Raw genomic sequence first — 25,690 nt, forward strand, 5'->3', positions numbered from 1 at the left:
CCTTTGACATTATGATAAACAACCATAGTGTGTTGCTAGCTAAACTGTCAATATCTGGACAGTACAGCTTCATGAAAGGTGACAGTCTTGTCATTACTTTGTAAAAATTCAGAGCTATATTCTGTAACTTTGCCAGTTCTGAGCTTTGGAGAACTTTGTTGCTTTTTGTGGAGTATACATATATTTGACTGTAATAATGTATAATGAATTTGACTTCATCCCAATTTTCTTCAATGATTTTTTTTTTGGGGAAGGAAGTAAAGATAGATCTACTTGACATATAGCAATTCCATTTTGCGATAAAGTAAATGCATAATATAGAAGTTCTGTATTCAGTATGACCAAGTTTATGTTAAGGCTAGCTAATGAAAACTCTTCTTAAGAAAAACACCTGTAAAGAGCCCTTGTAGGAGATTGGAGGAATGTACAGCTATGTTTTTGACTCTTGAGAGACAGAGATTTGAAGTATAAATATAATCTATCTGCATTTAGGCAGTCAATATAACTAAAAATCTGAAAAATTGTAAAATTTTAATAAGCCATATCAATGATATTCCTTATTAACTGGCATGGCAGCCTATCTGTAATTACTTTGGCATTTCTTAGTAAAAAAATGTAATGGCATTTCTTAGTAGAAGTGTCCTTATGGAATATAAAAATATCTCTGGGGAATAAAAGTAAGATTTCAGTGCTGGCCTCTAGAGACACAATCTGAGGTATAGACGTTTGTCAGTGACATCTGGCAAAAATGGCCAGTATCTCAGACTGAGCAAATCATGGAATAAATGCATAGCAGAGTTTTTTTTTCTTTAATAAAGGAGAGCTATGCCCTGAGGGGCTGGGGAAGAAGTGGAGAGAAGGTAAATAAAATGTGAGGCACTTCAAATTAAAGGTCAGTTCAGAAAGAATTGCATAATAGAGAGCTGTTTCTATTGTGAATGGAGAATTACTATTTTTAAGAGAATTGACCATTTTTAAGTGTGTAAAACTGACATCTAGTGGTAGCAATAGCACTTTGTGCAAAGTGGCTTTACAGTGAGACCAGTTTGCAGAGCAGATTAACAGATTGTAACTATATTACTGTTATGAATAAGAAGCTTGACTAGGCCAATATTCAAGCAGCAATCAATTTTTTAATTAATATGGTAAAGTATGAGCAATACAGCGCTGGGTACAGTGGGGGAAGTTTTCCCTCCAACTGCACACTGATAGTTGAGGGTTACAGGTATTTATAGGGGTACTCATCAGCTTTTTCAGCAGTTTCTATTTCCAATTTTTACTTATCAGCAATTTCTATTCCAAATTATTACATCACAATTCTATACAGTATTGTGATTTTAGTTTCTCTCAGGATGTATCTCAAAAGGAGTATCCCAGATGGTGGCAGTCCAGTTTCCAAAAGAAGAAAGACAAATCCCATCTGGTGGAGTCCAGCTCCCCAGATGTGGGTCCACCTTTTAATTGCAGAGACTATAAATCTATATAAATCTAATAACAGTGATGTCCAGCTTCCCTTTGGTTGAAACCATAAATCCTTGAGGTGATGTTCATCTTCCTTTCTCAAGCTGTTTTTCTCTGCTTCAATAAGGCGTGAGATAAGCATATTTCCTTTATATACATTCCAAAGCTATAGTTTCAAGGATATAAGTAATATTCTAAAATTATTCTTCAAAAGGTTATTATTGCAGAGCTCTTTATGGATTAACTGCAAGCAAAAAGCAACATCCTTAATGCTTTAATTCCAATGCTCCTAAATCAACCAGGGTTAATTGCAAATAAAGGATAGGTTCAAAGGCCTTTTTCCATGCTTTATTTTCCTCAGTTATTATTAGAATTCACAGCTCTCCCATTGTCGGTGTCTGCACATTTCGCACTCACAAATACACACGTCGCCTGTTTGTACCTGACATGAAACACAGCTTTGTATTTCAAATTGCATACTAAAATTGCAGTTCTCTGTACTTTAGCTGGGTTTTACAGAGCATTCAAACTAAATCTTGCTTCTTTTAGTAATATCTCACTTGTATCTCACTGATGACCCAGGTTGTGGGTCATCTTTGTGTATGCATGGCCTCACGCTGGAGAACTGATGAACAGTTTCATTAGAGGAGAAAAGTTTGAAAGGGGCGTGAGGGTTAAAAAAAAGAAGGTGACAGTAAGGGTTACAGAACTTCAGTGTCAATTGGGAAGCTGTTTGGAGATACCATTCTTAGACCTCCAATGAATGAACAGAAGTCTGGCCTCAGAGCTGTGATGTGCTTCTCAGGTGTGGCATTACTCGTGAGTGTAAGCTCCTCTGGGAGAGGAAGCAGGACTTTATGGCCAAAACTGAGATCTCACCTGAATTCAGGCGAGGCATCAAGAAAGCACATAGGCATGTGCCTAAATAATTGTCATCTTCATTTGCTAAATCATGGTTAATATATTAATTTCTAATTCACATTTTTGTTCAAGGGGCATTTAAAATATTTTGCTTTTCTCTTTTGTCTAGCTTGTGTCTTTGAAGAAAAAAATCCCTTGCTAAAACTCTGCATGCCTGCCCCACTGAGACTTTAATTTATCTTTGCCTCCAGTGCCATTATATACATAATGTATAAATTACTAATAACAAGCAAAGTTATGCAAAAATGAAATATCAATTATTTTAGAAATTATTTTTTAAAACATGGCTTAGGGGCACCATACCTACAGTCAAATGGTGCAATTTAAAATGAACATGGAAAAATATCAAAGCTTAATTCAAAGCTATCTCCGAGATTATAAAATGAAAGAGATCAGCATTAGAAGACTGGGTGAAGACAAAGACAAATCTGAAGGAAGAAGGAAAGGAAGTGTGCTTCAGTGAAAGTGTGATTAGGAGTGGGAGGAAAAAAATAATAGATTATTTTTTCTGGGTTAGCAGTTTGTGGCAAGAATTGTCAAACTATATTGATTTATTTCTGGTTGTAAGTGTTTATTTTACAGTTTTCTCATTTCACAATAAGTGTTGCAAATATTTCAGAGATAAAAGATGTTGGTAGCATAATTCTAATTCAATGTGTGTTTGTGCAGTTGTGCAGTTTCAAGGCTGGAGTGAATCATATGCTGCCTCTACATTCCATTTCTGTTACTTTCAAAACATGGTGAATCATATTTGTTGAACACAAATGTTGACATTCTGCAGTGAGACTTGAGTCACAGTTATAGGAGTGGTATAAGAAACAGCAGCTGTCATTTCAGATAGGCGAGCCTGCTGCTTTAGTGGGAAAGCAGAGCTGAGCAGCAATCCTGTTTGCTGCAGAGCTCCTCTCTAAGGATGAGATTGGTTGTTAACACTTGTGCCAGCCAGAGCTGGGAGATGTAATCTTGTCTGTCCTGAGCCTGGTAATCCACTGCAGGTGCTTAAGAGCTCTAATAAGCTTCTGACCTTTTGGGTCTGAGTGGGAGCTGTTGCAATGACATGAGGCCAATTGCTGTGTGCAAAGTCACTCTGACTTTGTCTGCACTCCCTGGGGCTACTTCTTACCTCTGGGACACTGGTGCCTTTCCAAAGTTGTGGAAGCATGCTAGTAGCACCAGAATGGTTAATATATATGAGATCTCTAAGATTTCAGAGCAGCTGCCTCTGTGTTTGGTTTATATAAAACCTTTCATAGTACAAATGGAGTTGTGTTGCTGGCAGTGGTGGTAGCAAGGGAATATATTCAGGATGTGCTTGTTGTAAATAGGACTGCTGAGATTGGGTTTCTTGGGCTGCTGTGGATTTGTCATCCCTCATGGAATGCTGCTGTTATTTTGTCTTGAGGCATGCTTTTAGTTAAAAACCTGCCAATCCAATACTGTGTTACTAAGAGCTGTGTTCAACATGTAATGGGAATTTGAGATCTAGATGTTTCCCTTACTGGAAGGAGTAGACAGTAGAGTACTCTACATCCTTTAGGGCAGCTGGAATTTATTACACTGATGGAGAACTGTCTGTAGTATTGCTGCTCTAACACTTCAAATTAAAACCAAGGGGTTTTTGGAATTATTTTCTGAAGTGTAATATGCATTGAGCTGTATGGCTCTGAGGATTCTGTACTGCCTCATCTACCACATTTTTTAGCTGTTGAGATGGTAGAAACCTGTTTTTTGCTTGACTGAAAGATGTTTTCTTTCAATAGTAGCTCAGTGAACCCCTGAGGTTTGCATTGTTCTGATGCTATTGTTTTGGTACTATTGCAGTAGTACCATCTCACATTAAGAGCTCAGTGAAACCTTAAACTAGTTGACCCTTTATTCCTATATGTGCTATGAGTGGGTTCACCTATGATTTATTTGTTTATGACCTAGTGTTTCTAACCTATTGTATACCCCAGGAGCTGTTTGCTCAGGCTTGACTGTCCAAGACTTTTTGAACCTGTTTTACTCAATCTCATGTGTGGAATGAATGGTCTTCTCCTTGAAAGCTGGCTGCAGAAACAGCCTTGTTCTAAGACAGACAGTAAGGTTTGATTTGCAATATAAATCTATTTATATAGTGCATACAATGGAAAAGGTCATGTTATCTTTCCTAGAACATGATGTCCCCATTAGTCTTAGGCTGACCTGATGGAGAGATGAGAGGTTTCCAAGGTTCTTTCAAAAATTGTGCTATCTTCCTCACCGACAGTGTAATATTCTGTGGGCTGAGCTCTGTCTGTATTTGCATGTCCTTATTGAAAGGAAATTTACTGGAACACAGAAAATAAAGCCACTTCCCAAATCTTTGCAGTAATGCACCAATATATGCTTAAGCAAATTGAGTTTTAGTGTTTGAAAGAGGAAGGAAGTTACCACATATAGAAATAACTGGGTCCACCAGAAATTTAGCCTCAGCAAAAAAGCAGCAGAGCCTCTGCTGATGTAGGCTGCAAAATTAGGAAGTCTGATTTCTTTTTATGAGAAAAAGATAATTCTAAAGGGTCAGCTGAAGTTCTTCTGGTAGAACCATTTATCTCTAAAAATGCTTCATCAGTTAAAACAAGTTGTTTTTCAGGGTTTCTTTTACTTTATTGATGGCTAAGACTATTAAAAATTTGTGAAGTTGAATCAATTAATTTTCATGTTTTTTTTAATATAAGATAAAGGACCCAAATGAGACATGTAAGCATTACTGCCTTAGTGGTTCCAAAGCACTTTATTTTTACTTTTATGGGATGTTTGCAACGATTCCTTCTGAATCAGAGCAAAGGGAAATACTGAAGTGTCAAAAGCTCCATTTTTGTTCACATCTAAGCATTGAGGCCTGGAAAATATTTCTAGTCTGTAGTTAAAATGCCAGTCACCTGAGAACAGGACATGCTGCAGGGGAGTCCTGCTGGAAGCAGACTTGGTGCTTTAAGAACTGACTTTTCCTCAGGACTCAGCCCAAGGTGAGTGCAGTAAGCTGTTGACCCAGTTTAATGGTGACATACAGCAGAATTGACACTGTCAGCTTCTGTTAATAACCTTGCCTTTGTCAGGGCTGAAGCAGGTCTGATGCCAGCTGCTGCTTCCAGCAGTTACCTGAGAGCTGTTCCAGTAACTGCATGCAGGTGGTTTCAGTCAAGTGGTGCCCTTCTGTGTCTGGCTTGTACTGTGAAAACAAAGACTGTCCCTTGGCTGGGTGATTATGCAGAGTTTCTTTCTAGTTCATCTTTCCTATTAAACAATCTGGTTTTGCTATTTGTTATTCCCTTAAGTGAGCAGACATCTCTGCAGGTATGAAAAAGTCCCTTCAGTTCATCTAATTTGCTTACTAAGGGAATGGAAGGAGGCAAGAGCTAAAATTGCTGTAGTGGTGGTATTTTCAGTATTTGAGTATTGAATTAGTAGGAAGAGTAATGTCAGTAAACAAAGGCTGAGGCTGAGTCAGTGCAAGATGCTCTGTGCTTTGCACTGAAATACAAAACTCAGTTTTCTGGGTGCTGTTTCCATCCTGCTCTCATGAGGGACACTGAAAATGACCAGGAAATTGCCTATCAGGAATCAATTCTCAGGTCACTGGTAGCTGAGATTGGCAAGGACTCTACTTTCTTAGGGAAAGTTAAATCATAATCTTAGTTAACTGCTGCTGTACAAGTCAAGTAACTAAATATGGTGCTCCCCAGGTGTGTCAGGCTGTGGGATCAGTGGGATCCATCTTGGAGAATCCCAGGAAATGGGTGACATTGGACCTTCAGATCCCCCCTGCTGGCCAGGGGCCTGGGAACTGTGCTCCCTGCTGACACTGCCTGCAGAATCTGCTGCCTTCTGCTTTCCTGCATCTAGACAAAGACAATTACAACAAGAACTGCTGGGAAACAGCTGAGACCAAAAAAGCTGTAGAGAAGGAGTGTGAGAATCATCTTACCTCTCAGAGCAAATACTATGGCAGAAGCTGTCAGCAACAGTTAAGCTGTAACAGCAGTCTTAAAGGCAAAACCTATATATTCTTGAAAGATTAGGAAATAACATCTGCATAATTATAAGCACATTACATTTCATCAAGGGGACTAGGAATAGCAAATCTTAATTATAAGAATAAATACTCTTACAGAATCAGGAAATCAAATGTGGCTTAGTACATGCTTGTCTACCCTGAACACTTCGATGGCTTCTCTGGAAATAAACCACCTCATAAGCTCCTTGAGCATCTACATTGAAGAAACAATTCCAAATGCCCACACAGAAATGTGCTAGGCTGTTTGACTTGGAAAGTATTCCCTGGATGGTGGAATAGATTTGCTGTTCCTCCTTTGATACTGGTTTTTGAAGTAGTGCTTGAGTTCCACTGTTTAGATTTTAGTAATTACAATGGTTATAACTGTAAATGGTTAAAGCTGTATATGTATATATAATCACAATGGTTAAAGCTGGCCTGTATCAATACTCTTTAATTCACCCAGTCATGAGTATGTCATGTATTTATATCTGTAGGCATCTTGAAAATGAGAACCTGATTTGCTTGATTCATATTACCTCAGCCACAGCAAGCAACATCATTAATAGTGAGTAATCACTGACTCCAACAGCAAGATCACAACTGCTGCATTTCAATGGCTGAAATAACTTAGTGAAAAGTTAGACCTTAAGGTGCTGGCTGGCAGTCATTGCAAGTAGGACAAAACACCACAAATAGTGATAATTTAGGTAAGCAGCAGAGGTATCAAGATTGAGCACAATTAAGACCTGTTACTGTGAAGCAAACATGCCAGGTCTAAGCTGCTGCACAAACTCAGCCTTCACAACTCTTATGTGTGGAAAAGACTGTCTGCCAACAGTGAATGCAATATGTGGCCCTGGCTCAAACAGGAGAAACTTTCTGCCCCTGGAAAAAAACAACTACACATGCTTGTGTCTGTAAATATCTTCATTCAAAGTATGAACAAAATCTGTGTTGGATCACAGAAGTGAGTCTGGATGAAGACTTGTAAGGTGGGGAGGAGGACAGCTATAGCACAGAGTAGTCACCTCTCTCCTGGTCTGTGATAGAGAACAGGTTGCTGTTTAGTGGTTTATGGCCAGGACAGCTCCAGATTTTGAGATCTTGAAGGGGCAAAGCCAAAGGCTAGTACAGTATTACTCAATGTGTACCAGTGACACAAAGAGCTTTGCAAACTTTCTAAGTACTCAGCTACAAAGTGTTTAAGGGTATTTGGTTTAAACATCTGCTTTATTTTTCTCAGTTTGGAAATTTGAAGACAGCCTGTAGATAGAGCATTTCCTCCCCCATACCCCAATATCCCATCTTTCTGGGATGCCAGTAAATTTGTTAGTGTGTTTAAATGGTTTAATTAAAGTATTTTCTGCAATTAACAATGCAATTAATGCAATCAACAATATCTTTTGTCAGTGCAACATGTCTGGTGCTAATGATGCTTCTGGATGATAGATGTTGTGGAATAGCTATCAAAGTAGAGAGTAACTTAATTTGAGAGGTTTGATTTCCTTTTACTTTAGCTGTCAAGACCTGAACAGTTAGTGTCAGTTAGAAAGAAGCAAAGGAAAAGGTGCTTTGAAAGTTTTTCACCGCCTTTGTTTTTGCATGGAAATTTAACAGTACAATGACCTGTTTGTCAAGTGACATATCTGTCTAACAGATGTTAGACTGTTAGGTGATTTCAATAGGAAAAAGGAGATCTAGTTTTGGATACAGGACTCAATATATTAGGTGAAAGTTTTGGTGTTCCTGTGTATATTTATATTGCTCTACAGACTGTGAAGCACACATGCCAAGTATGTAAGTGATCTGTGTTTTTTATACTTCTGAATTGCTGCTTGGTCTTTACACACAAACATTTATTTATTTGGATTTCATGCTGGATCTGCATGTTTAATCAAGGTCCTGGGGTACCCAGCATGTGAATCTTTCCCTTCCCTTTTAGCATGATAAATCTTCATAAATGTAAATATCAATCTTTTTCTCTTTGACACTTTATGGCACCCAGTGAAGTCTGTCTACATCTGAAGTTCTCAAACCTTCAAAGTATTCAGATTTTAAAATCATGCTCCTAGTATATTCACATTTTATAGCATTAGATACTGTTCAGGAATGCATGTGGAACAGACTTCCTTTTGGCCCATTCTTGAAGTGACCCAAGTTAATTGAGAGCAAGGCAATTGGTGTGGGTTCTAAAAATGATGCCAAATGTCATTGGAGTGACCCTTCCACTATAAAAAATATACATGAATCTTCTTCAGAAAAAACTTTTTCTACCCATTTTTGAAATTTAAATTACAGTAGTTAGCAAGCATGACTCTTGAAGTGAAATAAATATCAGAATATATATTAAGTGTCTAAAAATAAATATTTTTGCTTCAAAGCTTTATAAGTCAATGACCCAATATGTTGTTGACAGCCAAGATTAAATGCTTACAAGAAATTCCAAATTTCCACTCACATACAGACACTCTTTCCTTTCCTGGCAATTCATAAAGCAGCACTTGAGTTTCAGGATGCTGCCATTGCACCATTTTGGAGCAGTATGTCTTTAAATCTATTACCAAGTTTGTGCAGAGTTCAGTGTGGAGAGAAAGGAAAAGCAACATGTTTTCTTTGAGAAAGGTTGCACTGTGAAAGCTACTGGAAGTTTTGGAATGTTAAAAGACAAACCAGCTGAGATATATTAACAGGCAAAGAGCAAGAGAAGAGGTCAAAACTGTGCATGCAAATGTCCTTTCACATCCTAGTAATTTCAGAAGATTCACATGGCTTCCAAAATAAGCTTGTTCCAGGAAAACAATACACATATTTTGAACAGTTCTAATATTAGCCTGTCCTTATAATGGTATCTGGAAGCCAGTGATATTTATGTTGGTATGAGTGTGACCAACCTGTTAACTTCAAATTACTCTCTTAACCCCAGTTTCCTTGTGTGTGGGAGTAATTTCTTTTTAGGAAAAGTCACTGTTGGTTAATTTTATCTCTCCCTTTCTCACCCTCAAACCGTTGACTAATACTGAAATTTAGCTTAGAGTGACTGTTTCCATTTCTTACATTTAAATGCTTTAATCGAGGTTTTAAAGAATTTTATTGTGCGGGGTGACTATCACGTACGGTTTGCATGCAGAAGCAAACTAGGAATTGTATGAACACTAAACATATATAAACACATATATGCTGCTCTCTAAATGATTTGATGATTTGTGAAGGTCAAGAGGCAATAATGGATGATCATATTACATAACAGCCATCCTTACAATTGGGTATATACACTTGTAAAACAGGAAAAGAACAAAAAGAGAGAGCATTTGAATTTTGATATGTCAATTATCAATTGCTGGCAAATTGTTTATTAGAAGTGTCAAAAGGTTTGTAATGAGTTCAATATGAACTCATTACAAATGTGAATCCAGTTCTTTTTTAATTGACCATGATCAAAATAAAAACTTTTTTGGATAAAACTGGGAAGTTTGATTACTTAAGTTTCTTCATAGTTCAAGAAATACTCTAACTACTATTTTTTAGTGGCTTTCCACATTCATTCTAGTGAGTAAAGCTGCTAGCCAAGACCATTTTACTTCAATTATACGTTCCAATTACTTGTAGCCATTTCTGGTGCAATAAAAGTAAAGAAAAAAAGAAAAAAATCAAACTCCCTAATAATGTAAGACGGTGATGAAATGGATGGGTGTTGTTGTTAAATCTGTATTTTACAGTCACTTATTTTTCTGGGAGGGGGGAAGGGAAGCACAGATTTTAAACTTCAGACATGCAGACTTAGAAAACAAAATCAGTTAAGAAACTTGTCCATATAAATTAAAGAAATAGCCCATAGTGGTGTGTCTCTTAGATAAAACTAAACAGAAGTGTTGTATTTTAGATAAAACTAAACAGAAGTGTTGTATTTTTAGTCCAGAAAAAGAAAACATTGAGTAATAAAAGTAAAACTTTATTTACTTAGTACTTTCTACTGCTTTTTACATGTGACTGTAATTACCCAGCCAAATAATATACTTGCATAGTATGACCAGATGTCTTCTAGAACACTTAAATAAGGAAAAACAAAATATATTTTTCCTTTTTTTTTTTTTTTGCATTATCTGCCAAGTCAGTGACCCTGGCATTTCCCACTGTAATATGTTTTTAAAATGACTACAGTTTCCCACTATTATCCATGTGTGAGAGAGGCAATGTGCAGCTCATTCAGATGTGTGTGAGGTGCACAGGATCAGGAGCTGGATGTTGGAAGAGTTGTTGACCTGACTGATAGCTAGGCTTTTGCAGAGTGTCAGTGAATCTGGGTACTGTTTAACATGACAAAAGTGGCTCTGTTTGGCTTTAGCTGATGAAAATTGGCAAGTTTAGGTAACTTCAAGCTGAAACTCAACAAAGGCAAAATCATATCCAAGAAACTCTTGATGTTGCAACCATACTTCATGTTGTGTAGTGGAAATTCAGCTATTGTCTGCCAATATGAAATGATACCAGTTTTATCTGTGCTGGCCAAATGGATATTTATCACATTTGGAATTAATGTGGTGGTTTGTGTTGTGATGAAAAACATAGGACAACATAAAAAAATCTCCTATGACCTAATTGTTGAGTTCCTTAGTTTTATATATTTCTGAATTTATTCATGAGCAGAGTCACAAAAGTCCTTCAAGACCCAACAGAAAATGTAGCTCTACACTGTAAAGTTCAAGAGTACTTAATTGGACGGGGAAAAGGAAGAAACGATAACACCATAAATAATGCATGGTACAGTTCTAAAAAACACTGAAATTTTGTCAGTAGAGGACTTTCTGTTTGGAAAGTGTATGTATGAGCAAATAAATCCCAGGCTTTGGGGATGATACTGTTACAGAATTTATTTGCCCTTTTTTCCTGCTGCCTCTTCAAAATTTGGTGCTGTGTTTGTACAGATGCATTTCAGATACTCTGATGTAACCTGAATCAAAAATATTCAGGTAAAAGAGTGAGGTTTTGAGGTTGGTTTGTTTGTTTGTTCCAGTGGAGAGTCTCTTTCACTTACAGTGTAAAGCTGGTGCATACAGACATTTCTCTAATATGCTTTTTATATACTATGGGACCCAGACAATCTAAAACACAAATGAAGTGTTGCATTTTCCCCTTCACAGGAAACTAGGGGTTTAGGGCAAATGTCAGCATTTGCCTTGAGTAGTTCTGAGTGAATAAAATAGGTCATCAGCTATAAATAGATAACATATGTTTGTAGTCTAATGCCTGTAATTTTTTTAACCAAAAAATGGTATGACTTGTTAAGTTGGTTTGTATCTCATCCTACATTCAGATGGTTAAGCACCCTGCCTCCTCATATTATGCTGATTAGATGTTCTAGATGTCTAATGGGACATTTAAGTACGTTTGATAGAAAATCAAGTTTTTACTCTATCAGGGTCATACCATGAGAAATGAACCTTATGGCATTTGTAAAGTTTTAATAATTCTCTGTCTTAGGTTTTTCAAGGACTCTGTTGCAATGGATGCAGATAATAACACCTTTTAAAAGTGTAAATTGCATTCAAGTAGCAGGGGACAAAATGGTTTAACTGTTAAGGGAAAAAGTCCAGCTGTACAGGAACATTGGAAGAAATAAATAGAAAAGCAAAGAAACAAAGTAAAAATCTTCTATAGCATATTGAAAGAATATTAATAAACAATTTAAAATATATTTTGTAGGAATTTTGTGCCTATCTGCTTATTAAAGTGAAGTAAAATGCTGCAGGTAAGAGTGCCTAGAAAAAGTCAAACACCCTACAAGTAGAATCTGTGTTTCTGCATTTGACACACTAATGTGAATTTTGAATAGAATTTACTCTTCAATGTTCCAGGGACCTAAAATATATGAAATGATTGAAATTCTTATTCTTCTAAACACTGGTTTTGTAGGACCTCTGGGAATTCTAAATTCTTTCCAGCATGCCTCTTCCTGAGCCCCAGTGTGTGATGTGGTTTCCCAGCAGTCCAACCCAAACTCCAGGCCAGATTCCCTAATGGTAAGGTCTGTGCTTATGCACAAAACTGGCACTGGGAAAACTCATGAAAGATCTCTGCAATTGCATTTGTGTGTGTTCTGTTTTTATTTTTTAATATGGGCAGATTCCATGAGTTTTTAGATATGGAAAGACTGATAAATATTGAATAGTGTCTTTTGAGCCATTCTAAGAATGGCTGAAAGCTTTTGCTCTTAGCAGTATGCTGAAAACTGACAGCTTTTGCAAGACATCTACTGATAATTTTAAATTAAAGACAATATTACATTGAAATTCAGAAGTCACTACATTAGTAGCAATCTATAGGCTTGGTGTTCCTGTTGTGTTTGCTTTTTTCTCCCCTTCCCCTTATCGTCTTGCTTATTCAGAGCAGATGTCATCCTGCAAAAAAACCCAGAATGGCTTCATTTTACTAAGGGAAACTCCCTGACTCTTGGTAACTTCCTCAGTGTTTCTAGTTTCTATAACTTTGCATTGCAGACTTCATGTACTTTCATTTTAGATGCCTTAGGCTTTTTAATACAGCCATAATAGCTCAGTCAACATTAGCAAAAAATGCTCAGGTTATTGTGGGTTATACCTAAATCTTAGGCTTGTAAGTGAAAATCTACCAGTTCTGCTGGTAGATTTTCACTTACAAGGCTTTCTAAGTGAAAATCTACCAGCAGAACTGTCCTGGCATAATCATCCTCACTTATCACCCCTGTGGATGTTCTGTGGAGGTAACAGTGTACTTGTTTTAGGTTCATTCATGTCACTTTACAATTAGTAGCTTTGTAGTTGCAATATCCAGACAGGTTTCAACAAAAGGGAATTCCTTTTCCTGCCTTTTTTTTTAAATGGAAGTTCCTTTAATTTTTTTTCAATAATTTCTAGTTATTTTTAATTTCTGCACTTAGGACTCCAGTTAGTTCTTTAATTTAGAATAGCAGCTTGAAATGTATCTCTTTGGAAATTTATCTCATTTTGGCACTAACATCACCCACTGCCTCAAATAAAATGTTAATATTCGAGGCCTTTCCAGGTTCCCTCTGTTTGCAACAGAAACTTAGACTAAAGTCAGCTGTACATAATGCAATCCTGTTTTTACACAGAAGGCTGATGAATTTCTCCCTTTCTGAACTCAGTAGAAACAGACAACTTCAAACTTCAGACTCTCTCCAGCCTTTTCCCAAGGAGTCCCTTCTCCCTGCTACATTCTCTGGTTCTCACAGGGTTTTCTTGTTTTCCATGGAATTGTACATGTGTTCACCTTTCCAAACCAACAGAGCCCTAAGAGTCAGCCCTTTCTTGGAAAAACTCCTCTGCCACATCAATTTTTAACTTTGTTCATACTTTCTCATGAGAATTGCTAATATTCAGCTGGCTTTAGTCTTTACTGCAGAGAAGTGTATTTTGCCAGAAGCCTTTGGAAATATCTCTCAGGTTAAGAGCACTACAGTGCCCCTCTTCAGCCACCCCTTTAAGGATGAAGTAAAGAGTGGAGAATGTGGAATTGCATTGGAAACAGATAATGGGAAAGCAGAAGGACTAAATTCTGATTAGGCATGCTAGAAGATTTCTGAAATTGTTAGCAGCTGGTATTTAACAATGGGGTAGTGATTATAGTTTCTGGCTCGATTTTTAAATGTTACTAGTGATTTTGGACATTGCTATTATGAAGCAACTTAGATGCATTGTCAAATCCCCTGATCTTTCATGAAGGAACAAGTACAAAAGCAACCAAAATGAAGACTCTTCTAATCACAAATTCTCAAAAGAAGAGGTGCACTTTTATAACTAGGATACTTGAACAAAACAGAAACAGGAGGAAATTAAAAATTACAAAGCCCAAGGCTCTCTGGAGTTTTCCTATTTTTCAGTGAAGGGCTTACAAAGTCCACGTTAGAAACTATGACACAGTGGCTTTATTTTCCACAACTTCTCACATTATTTTTCATGTTCCCTGAAGTTGAAAGGTACACAAAACTCAACATTTAAAATTATCAGCAAACTTTAGGAACAAAGAATTCTGTGTCAAAAGATATTCCTTTAATCCATATTTAATGTAATTATGATTATCATGACATTTAGAATTCAATTGAATTGTTATGGGCTGGAGCTTAAAGACTGGAAAGCGTACAAGCACTTTACATCCTTTGCAACTACTGCACAAAACAAACAAAAAGAATGTGTTCAAATAATTTCTGGCAGCAGCATTTGGAATATGAATAGAAATACTCTTCTGTCACAGAAAAAAAATAAGGGGCCACTCCTGCAATAAATACTTTTGCATGGGCTCAGGATTTTTTACTGCAGGATTCCATTGCTGGGTTATGACATTAGACAGTTTTATTAAGTTGCTTTTGAGATATTTGAAAATACTTGGCAGGGAAAGAATTCAAAATTATTGGATAAAATTCAGTTTCTAAGCTAACTATCATGGGAATCTGGTGATAATGATGTTTGACTTTATATCTCAGTCTAATAATTTCTTTGGAGTGTTTTATTTGCTAATATTCATATATGTTTAACTAATAACTTGATTGCTAAAATGACATGTGTTCTTGTATGCCAAGAATGATGTGTATCTTCACAGTGCCCTGGATTTCAGAAATTGTATCTACATTCAATAATACAGCTTCATATTTCGTTTGCCTTTTTTTTTTTTTGAGAATAAGGATAAATATGCAGATTTTGCTTTTACTTTACAATTGTCTTATGCAGTACCCTTGTACCTTATGACCTGGTTGAAGATGACTGATAAGCAGCAGAGGTGCTTAGCTGTAAAATATCATTTCTTTTAGCTCATGCCTCTTTCAGGTGACTCTTTGTTTCTAGTTACAGGTAAGTTAAACAACATTTGTCTTTCTAAGACATGCTCTTAGCATTTTCTTCTTCTTGAAATGACTCTGAGTAGCTGATTCTGCTTTCAGAAACAGTTTCCTATTTGGTTACAAACAGAACCAAAGCCCTCTGGACTTGGCAGTGCTGATGTTCAGGGGACCCAGGGAGCTGTTCTTACCTGGCCCTTTGCTCTGCCCCCCACTGCATCCCTGCAAGAACTGCTCGGGAGCAAAGCTTGTACTGCTCTACTCTTTATGTTTTCTGCCTTCTCTTTTAATGTTTTGCATCTGTCTCCCTGGAGAAGGAACTATTTTCAGTTTCTTCCTGCCCTGAAAACTTTCATTTTAAACAGCTTTATTTTAACTGTGTTTTCAAAGTCTGTGAGGTACTTGCTAAAGGGATAGGTACTAAGATCACTTCTCTTTGCACAAAAGAGACCCAGCTCTTAAGGTGTCCAGCTCCAACTAGTATCCTCTCTTCACTGAGAAAGTGAGCACAGCCTGTAGAAATACACCTGGAATATAAGGTGTTTCTGAAAAAAATACTTTTGATATCTAAGCCACTTCTGCTGCCTCTCACAGGAAACCTTTACATCTGTGAAGAATGGAAATGAGGCAAGCCTGAAGGACTGTACATCCATGAGGAATGTCAGTAGGAGAAATTTCAATCCGTGACCAATAGAAACTAATTAAGGAGCAACGGGAAGGAGGGCCCTGGCTAAAAGAGGAGCAGAAACAAAGCACTAGGGGTTGGAAGGCACTGGAGGCAAGGAGGTTTAAAGGGGAGTAGGTGAAGAGGGGCTTAGCCGTGCTGAAATGCAAAGGGGGAAGGTGGCAGATGGTAGATAAATAGGAGAAAGCAATGTCAGAGGAATGAAAATAGTGTAAAAATGCAACTAAATTGATGCAGTTACGTGGCCTAATTTAGTTTTGTAGCTGAAGATGTGTATTTTTGTAACATCAGTTTTCTGTGGTGAGCAATCCCTTTTTTTGCCATGGTAACCTTGTGTGCTTGCCAAAGGCAGGACAAACAATGCTATTTCCAAAACAATTTGGTATGCCAAAACTTTAATATTAAAGTTTTGTGTCATTGCAAAAAGCTTATTTTATGGCTTTCTGAGATATATAGTATATTATTAAACCCTGGATATGCATTTAGGGCATTAAGGTGTCAACAGCCAGCCCGTGGGTGGGACTCAATAGGACCTGTACCTGGGACCGTGCTTCTCTGACCTTACCTAAGCTTTCTATCCTCACTAGACACCCAGGGAAAACACTGCAAGACTCTTTTGGCTCTTTCCCAGAAGAATTAGCTTATAAGAATGTACTTGGTAATTCTTCAATTTCTTTTGTTTTTATAGAAAAGATTTTTTCCCCCTCTCTGGAAACTCAAGGCATTCATGGTCTGAATTTTATTTGTAAAACTAACTATACAGGGGTGGATGTCAGATCAATCTGAACAGAACCTGATGCTGGTTATCTTTTTTCCAAGCCAAAATCCAAGCCACCTAAACGAATTTTAATGTCTTTCCACCTATTCCCATACCCCATGCTGTGAAAATATCACTCCCATCATTGGGAAATACTCTTTTAGCTGAAACTGGGGAAGGTGCGAGGTTTCAAATAGCAGCAGAGGAGCTCTAGGTGTGGTGTGTTTGGTTGTTGTGGTCACTATTGAAAGCAGATGTGGTTCCTACTTTCCTGTCTGCTGCTTCTGCATTGCAAGGATGGGAGGGAGCACCCAAGTGAGACCAGGGTTGCTTTTTCTGGACAAGAGCTGCTTTTTCTCAGTAGCAATGCTGACAGAAATGGATGTCAAAGGACAGGCTCGGTGAGTTGAACCTGACAAGCTCTGGCAGTGTTTTGCACTGGCAGGGAGTCAGGAGTGTCCCACAGGAAGACACAGGTTCCATTTTTTAAATATTATTCAAAAAATCCCCAGTAGAGTATTTGTGAATAACATGGCTCTGGTTTTCTCCAGGGCATTCCTATTCCAGCCATGCAATTCAAAACACATTTTGAAAGAGCAAGAAAGAGGAGAAATACATGAAAGTGGTTTAGAATCAATGCCTGACCATTTTTGCTGTGTTTAGATTTCTTTTAGTAAATTTTTATATACAAATCTAATAAGAAAGTCTCCTATTTTCAGTTCTGAAGTTCAAGTAAAACTTTCCTGTTTTTATATCTTTTTCAATCTGTCACTGGGAATTCAAAACAGAATTAAAAAAAAAAACATCAAACAAGCAACCTACACTTAGAGGGAACTGAAAAGCCAGGAGCACACTGTAGCAAGTTCAGACATTAAAAAGCAAGAGAGAATATAATATGCCCTGTGCAATGCAGCTGTGGCTTAATGCTGATTTGCACATTAGGACTAGATTAGCATCACTCAGATGTGACCTGCATATTGAGTAACTATCACAAGTATGGTACTATTGATGAAAAATGAAACTGCATGGTACACTTCAGATCTAATATACCAACCTTTTGTGGTTTTAGATTCTACAGAAGCGTAAAAGAAGACCTATTACTTCTAAATTTTTATGAAATGCATGTAATTTAGTTTCCTAGAAAAGTTCAGTTGGATGCTCGGTATGTTTATAAAATAGAATATGATATTACCATAAAAATGATTGTTTTTTAGCCACTCAAAGGGAAGAAATATTCAAAGAAATGACCATATAAATGTTGATTATTTTTATTCTGAAGGCAGTCAAATTGATTTAAGGTGTTGTGGCCAAGTTATCACAGATTTTGTGGCTATAATGCCTGCATGACTCCAAACACTTTAAAGTTCAAAAAGACCTTACTGTTGATAAATGTTTGATTCACTTTCAAATAAAATGCAGTTTGCATTTGACATGAAGGATTTTGTGCAGGATGGCTCCCTCAGTTGTTTCCTGTTAGTTCAGTGGCAGGCTATAGGATGATTACCTTCTGCAGCATTTTCCCAACATTTGACAATGTTCCTCTTTGGAAAAATTGAAAAGATGAGTGTCCTCACTGGAAAAGCAGGAAATAAAGGCACATCTGGTGGGTTGGTGTTTACATCTTTGCTAAAAGTGCAGTGTGCTGGCTGCGGATCTTTCTTTCTAGGAAAGCTTCTCTCCAGTGCTGCCCAGAAGTGGGCTGGCACCACCTCTGGATTTTGGCTCATCTCACTGGCACAAAACCCTGTACAGCATGTTCTTAGGGGTCAGTGCCATAGCAGGGGTTTGGGGCAGGCTGGAGGAGTCACACTGTCAGAAGAAGGGCTTGGCTGGGATGGGTTGGTTTTGGGGTGGCTCCCCTTGGAGTGCCCTCCCTGCCTTCCCAGGCACTTGGAGGTGCCTTCTGCAGCTGGGATTGAAGACAATCTTTCAGCTGATGCAAAGGTAAAACAGCAACTTGGGCCTCTCTGAAGGTGCAGTGGGGGAAGCTCACTGTGTTCTCGTGTTAGATACCACAGAGTTGCTTTCTTCTTTATCTGCCAGGCTAAAGGGATTTTTCACTTTTAGTGATTCCTAACAGATCTCACAGCAAACCAGAGCTGTATCTAAATATTCATCTAACTTTTGCTAGACACAAAGAAACACGGCACATGTATTGTGAGATCTCCATGTGTGCACAGGATCTCTATGCACACACAGCAGCAAACCTGTATTTGCTTTTTAAAAATTACTATGCAAAGGCAAACCTGTCACTTCTATTTAGTAGGTGTAATCTGGCTTGTTCAAGTGTTTTGTTTTAAGGGTTTTGGGCTTAGTTTTTTTGGTTCATTGCTGAGTAGTGATAGATGGCCAGCTTTTCTCTAGTGATTCTACACTCAATGTCTAAAGGTGATATTGAGCTTCTGTTTAGACTTTGCAGACAGGAGTAGAAGGAAATCATATTCTTCTTATAACTGAAGGATAAACTGAAGTGCAAACCCTCAGATTCTTGTAAAAGACACTTAACAGGCACATAACAGCTTCAGGATTTTTAGGATTTTTGAATTCTGAACATCTCTACACAGAACAGTAGATGCAGTTAGGGAATCATGCTATATGTCATGTAGAAAGAAACTCATATTTTCTGAGTGGAAATGTCCAACATATGGTTACTCCGTTGTATACTGCTAAGGTAGCTCTACTAAGGCTGTGCCTTCTAAAACACACCTTGTAGAAGATAAGGAACATTTAATTTCTGGCATAGTACAGATTTCTCGTATATTGGGCTAGGAGCTTGGAATAAAAACTTGGCTGTTGATTTAATTACTTTTAAGTTGATATATGTGTTAGCTTGTACATAAGAGAAGAGCATCTTACAATTACTAAGGCTATTAATGATAGAAAAATATAGGTATTTGAATTCTTTTTAGTATTGTCATAATTCTGTTTCAAGCATGCAGATTTATCATGTTGACAATGCTACTGAACAATTCAATTAAAGAATATATAAAATTTGTCGGAAAGTTTCTACCAGTATGTCAGACCTGTCTCAATTTTTCTATACAGACATAAAAAATGGATGTTGCTTATTGTGTTGTATGTATAATGCTATGTTTTCTGCAGTGCAAAATAGTCTTTAAAGGTATTTTGAAGATACTACATAGTTTGGAGAAAATACTAGCAAATACTTTCGTTTTTACTCATACTACTTTTCTACTGTAGACTGTCCAAAGATCATCCATTGTTCTCCTTGCTTTTTTCACTTGTGTTTTGAATAGGTTACCACTAACATCTGAAATTACTTCTCAGTCCACTGCTGCTCTACAGCTTTGTTTGCAGAGCCACAGGAAGCTGCCACATCCACCCTTAGCTTTAACTTCACTGCCTCTCATCCAGTGATGGAGACTGCAGCACCTTCAGTGATCCAGTTAGTAATGGATGGATGGGACAGGCATCAGTGTGGACTTGGCAGCTTTGTCAGCCTCCCTGCATTGGTGTGAGCTGTTGGTAAAACCCACTTTTACTCTGTGCCCATGGTGCACCTGCAGTCTCATGAATCATGTTGCAGCACTGAAGCTCTTGTTAGAATAAACAGCAGGTGTAACTCCTGATGCACCCAGGAAACAGTTCTGTTGAGCAATGAATTGCCAAGCAAATGTATTATCTCTGCAGTGCATAAATGCACCATAACAATAATTTTACCTTTAGAACAGATTTTAAGGAACTTCAGTAGCTACACAAATGATATTATTGGTAGAGGAATTGCTGCAATTCAAGGAGTTACTTTAGTCTTCTCTCCTAATTAGTTGCAATCAATTAAGCATGCTCATACAAAAAATTCCACAGAGGTCAGGAAAGGACATTATCAGATTTTTCAGACATTGTTTCTTTAAACTTTTACTATAAAATTTATGTACAATTCTGTGCTGGTAAATGTTCTTAATCATGCAAATTTTATGAAAAAGCTTTTACATAAATGATGGCTTTAGAATATCTATATTGTTAAAAAAGCCCACAACATCCTCATATTTCATGAGCTGTCCCCTGCCACACCTGTGTGCTGATGGCTGATTATATCTGCCTTTTCTCTGGAGGGGGGAAGGCTGACTGGGATTTCTTTTGTGTAGGGGGATTCCTCAAGTCAGAGGTGGAAATCAACCCATTAGGAAACATTCCACATTATTTCCTGGCACTGTAAGGAGTACAATCCTCAAGCTGAAATACACCTGAGTGAGAGCTCTTATGGAATATTTGCTTACCAAGAAACGAGATCCATTCATGCACAGTTTTTCTACAACCACAGCAGATTCAGACATTCCAAACTGGGGTGAGAAAAAAGACAAGATTATTACAATAGTGTGAAACTTGGCATTTGTAAACAAACTAATATTTCCATGCTCAAATACTCAGGGTTGTGGAAATTGTTATACTACTTGACAAGGATAATTAGAAAAAGAATATTGAGTAACTGTAATGCTTAGGCAGTGACTTTCACATAAGAGATAAGACATAGTATTACCCCTTTCTTAGGAAGAAGGATTACAGGGGATAAGGGCTAATGAAATTGTGAATGGAGTAGACAAGAACAAATTTCGAAGCAGCAAATGTCATATAAGTGGAACAAGGAGCCCAACAGAAATACTGTGGATTGCTGTGGGATAAGAAGCCAGAATTAGAAACAGGTTAAAAGGTAACCTGAGGCAAAAGTTCAGCAGTAGCCATGCCATCATCCCACATGGCTGTTTACCAGCCTCTGTTTGCTCTGCTTGACTTTGGCACCAGCTATTTGGGCTGTGTCTTGCACTTACCATGCTGATGGGCATTGCTGGAAAGAACTCAGGCTCAGAAACAGGATTTTTTTCCTGTAACTTGGTTGTGGTAATTGTGTTTTCTAACAAAGATGATGTTGATTATTAATTAAAATGAAACCAGAATGTCCAGAAATATTACCTCTTGAAATAGAACCAACTACTGAATAGTAGTTTGGAAAAAATGGACACATTGGATTTTCTATTAAAAAGTGGAAAAGAATGGATCAAGGCTGAAGATGTCCTAAAAATCTCATAGTGTGTTAGATGGCTTAGTGTGGCTTTTAAAAGAAGTTAACTATTATGCGTAGAAAGTGGCAAAAAATTTTGGGAATCTTTTCTTTAAGAATGTACCACTCTCAAATTGAGTTTTAGCATTTGTAATGCTGAGGTGTAAATGTCAGTATCAGTAGTGACCAAATCAGATGCTAACAGAGAAATATTAGTGCAATAAGTTCTTATAGACATAGTTATGTGGCTTTCCTAAGATAATTCGGTATTTCTAGACTACTTAAAACTGATAGTGTTTAAATATTAAATGTGTATTTTATCTTGTAGAGCAAAGAAATATACAAGCCAACAAAGCACTGACTCAACCTCCCCCCAAAAGTTCAAGTACATTAAACTTAAACAACATCTAGCAACTACTGTGTGTATATATGCATTGAGAAGAAAACATGAAGAGTAGATTCTTATTGACATGCTGTAAATTTTAAAGCTATATTCACATATAAAACTAGACATACTTTCTCTGAAATGATTATTTTTTCCCAGCAGGAAATAAATTTGGGCATGAAATATCTTTTCTCTTACAAGCAATACTCCTGTAAGTAAACATTTTTTGTATGGTTTGTAATGTTGGAGATCTTCGCTTCTACCATGAATTAGATTTCTACAGAAAACTGAAGTTATATTAACATAAGTGGTGACTAAACTATTTTTAGCTCTATTAAATATTTGTGGTAGATGTAGGATAAGATATCTGGTTTTCAAGGATAAGTTCAGTGTTTCTGCTAGCTGAATATAGACTGAACTCTCTAAAGTCTTACATACAGATTCAGTACCTGTCTTAAGAGATCTGCAACTTGAAAAGCTGTCCAGTTCTCAAACTCCTCTTGAGGCGGTAGTTTTGTGGTCATTCTTCTATCCGGGGAGAAAAAACTTGATCTGCAAGAGTACTACTGAACTCTTGCTTTGCTGTTTTTTTACTGATGTAGAAATCTGAAGAGGAAGTCCTTTTTGCAACTTTTTTCCTGTTTGGTCATTTAAAGTGAACGCCTGTAAAGGGTGATTTAGGAAGTACCAATGTTCTTGTGTGAGTGACTCCAGTATAAGGAACTGGTTGTTATATCAACATATGCACATAACTGCCATTACTGAAAAAGTTTAAGTGTCTCATCTGCTATCCTTAAAATTTTCCTGCATGTTTTTTTACTGTTAGAGTGACTGACAGATCAGGTGTTGCCAGTGAATACCTTTTTGCTATTTTCTGACTTGGCAGAACTGGATCTGGCAAAACTCCAGTCCCAGAGTTGCAGAAATATGATTGAAGCTCTTGCATCTTAAATTTGGCCTCCTCAGAAAAACCTTAGAGGTGCTTGGCTGGCATATTATGAAAAAATGATGTTGAATTTCATAGTGCTTTTTGTTGTTCAGTGTTTCAGAAAGTTGGCTGTGTGTTTTTCCAAGGGGAGGCACCATCTTCCTGGATGACAGGAGGCAGCAATATATATGCAGAACCAGAAGAGAGAGGTGCATGTATTCCTTACAAGAAAGTTTGCTTGCCTAGTTTGAGTGCAGGAGTGATTTTGTCTCTTGTAGCGTTGTTATGAGTTGGGAACAGCTCAGCAGGAGATGTGCGAGTTACAGGTTTAATGGCTGCTTACACGAAACAACCAAGTAACAGCTGGCATCAGGTGTGGAACATTAATAATGTGAAGTGCAGGCTGTTTGCTTATCGAGTAGGCATAAGCAGTCCTAGTTCAGAACATCTCAAAGGCAAATTAAAAATAGTGCGTTAAGAATTTTGCAGTTCAGTGTGTGCTGCCAGCCCTACCTGCTCCTCCTTCTCCTCCCCATCAGACGGGGAGCATTTTTGGAAGTACTGAGATGCTGAGAACTGCTCCTGGCTGCCAGCTGCTGTCTGCCTGCAGTGCAGGGTGAGCTGCAGCTCTGCCCTGCCAGCTGCCCCACCTTGCTGTGCCCAAGCATCCTCCTTCTCTTTCCTGTTTCTCTCTGCTCTCCCTCAACACTGGATTGTGGCTAGTCCTTCTGTGTTGACATTGCCTTAATTTGTGTTCTAGGCTCTTGGGACAGTCTCTAAAAAGGCCAGGGTTAGTGCAGTCTGCCTCTGTCCATGGAATGAGGCAGATCTGTTTGGGAAGGTTCTGCTCAGTTTTGTGCTCCCAAAAGGGCTGTAGCACAGCTAGTTCCACCAAAGAGACTCGTAAGACTTGCAGGAAATGTTTTTCCATTAGTGTTTTAGTCAGATTAAACATAATGACAAAAGGGGAAAAAAAAGAAGAAAAAAAAAAGACCAGGGACATGGGGAGGCTCATCTGGGTTCCTGCGTCTCCTCTCTTGATGCTGGTTTTGCCCTTGGCTCAATTGATGCTGTAGTTTTCTGTCCTTCAGTGTGTGGGACAGAAATGGAGAATATTGTCATGCACTTGCACTTGCTTTCCATTACCCTCAAGGGGGTTATTTCAAGATTTGTTGGCTGGGGAACCTTAGATTTGATCACTGATTCTACCTAGTACCCTCATACTTCTAGTTCCTCTGTATAATGTGTCACCTCTCATGGTGTGACAAACCCAAATAAATATGTGCACTTGGACACATGTTGGTTGTGAGGGCTGTCGTGGGAGGAGTTCTTGAGCAGAATACTGAGGCTTCCAGAGTTCCCCAGATAAAGACAGGCCACAGAAATGGTTTCTTTCCAAACTTTCAGGTGCTTACATAAAATTTTGAAGCAGAATTTAGATACCTGAATGTGAAACAGCACTAGCCTAGGGCAGGTCAGGCTCGCTTGCTACTTGAAAATTCCCTGGAGCCTCCTGATCTGCTGTGAACCCTGGCAGGCTTAAAAATGTATTTGGTATGTGTGCAGAGAGTAATCTGCTATTTTAGAAACTTGTGTCTTACTGGAGACATTAACAATTTTAATCTGCACTGTTTTACAATTTCACTCCTCCAAAAAAAGGTAGAAATCTGATTCTATATATTAAGAAATTTCATAATTTCAGAGGAATCTAAATTTTATACATCAGGTATTTTGTCCTCTAAAGAGAAATTAATTCCCATACAGAATCTGTATATCAAGCAGAGTTAACACATCTTTACAGTATATATTGGCTAAAGTTAATTTCCTAGAGTCTGAAATGTGCAAGCAATGTAAAAACCAAGTTTTTGCAGGCTTCAGCTCCTTGGCTTTTTGTAAATTAAGTTCTCAATTTGTGATTTCATAGCTAAAAAGCAGTATGAAACTGTTTGCTAGATCATACTGCTGGCATTTCTTACTACTCTATATATTCATGAGCTCTAAATGTGTTAAACATATCTCAAAACTTCCACAGTGAAGTTCGGCTTTGCAAAATGCCTCAGCAGCAGCAAGCAACTTGTTTTACTGGTTGTAACATTGGAATACTGCCCCAGGAAAATATACTTGAGCAAAATAGGTCAATGAAATATTACAGTACAGAAAATACAAACTGTTGTCCCTGTTTGTTTTTTCCCATTTTATATAAAAATAATGAAAGTAACGTGACTTACCACAAATTCTTTTTTTTTTTTTTCTCCCAGGCACACATGTTGGAGTTGATTCCAAGTAAGTTAAAGGAGCAGTTTCTCATGTCTGCTCTTCCTCCTAAACTGTCCCATATGTATCTTGTTGTTGTTAGTGTGATTGACAGGCTTGGTATTCATGGTGGGTGGGAGAAAAAACATTCTTAAAGTAAAATGCTAAAATATACTCATAGTCTAAATAAGTCTATAAAGAACGTTGGAAAATGAAGTCTTGCTTACAGCTATCTGTCTAGAAGTTTGATAAAAGTCTTACTAATTGGTTTTGTCTTTTATTTTTTTCATTTAACAGGAAATAAAAAAAGCAACATAATCAACAGAAATCACAGAGTCTGAAAGGGACCTGGAGAGATCTTGGCAGGGCTTCAGCAGAGAGGCAGGATCAAACACAACTAGAGGAAACTGGGTCAGTCTTGGAAAACAGTTCAAT

General features: G+C 37.7%; 2 protein-coding genes across 3 annotated transcripts in view; one reads left to right on the forward strand and one right to left on the reverse strand.

The window, feature by feature from the left end:
* The window catches only part of BLNK (B cell linker), an 83,942-nt gene extending 62,973 nt beyond the window's left edge, over positions 1-20,969 (reverse strand). For both annotated transcript variants that reach the window (XM_066554503.1, XM_066554499.1), the window contains exon 1: positions 20,911-20,969. In XM_066554503.1, the coding sequence (XP_066410600.1) occupies positions 20,911-20,967 (57 nt within the window). In that variant the 5' untranslated portion in view covers positions 20,968-20,969. The remainder of the gene's footprint in view (positions 1-20,910) is intronic.
* The window catches only part of DNTT (DNA nucleotidylexotransferase), a 127,967-nt gene that overhangs the window by 796 nt on the left and 101,481 nt on the right, over positions 1-25,690 (forward strand). The window contains exons 2-3 of the mRNA XM_066554508.1: positions 25,261-25,285; positions 25,553-25,666. The gene's annotated coding sequence lies outside the window, so the exon portion shown is untranslated. The remainder of the gene's footprint in view (positions 1-25,260; positions 25,286-25,552; positions 25,667-25,690) is intronic.

Source organism: Molothrus aeneus, chromosome 8, assembly GCF_037042795.1.
Source record: "Molothrus aeneus isolate 106 chromosome 8, BPBGC_Maene_1.0, whole genome shotgun sequence".
Lineage (NCBI taxonomy): Eukaryota > Metazoa > Chordata > Aves > Passeriformes > Icteridae > Molothrus > Molothrus aeneus.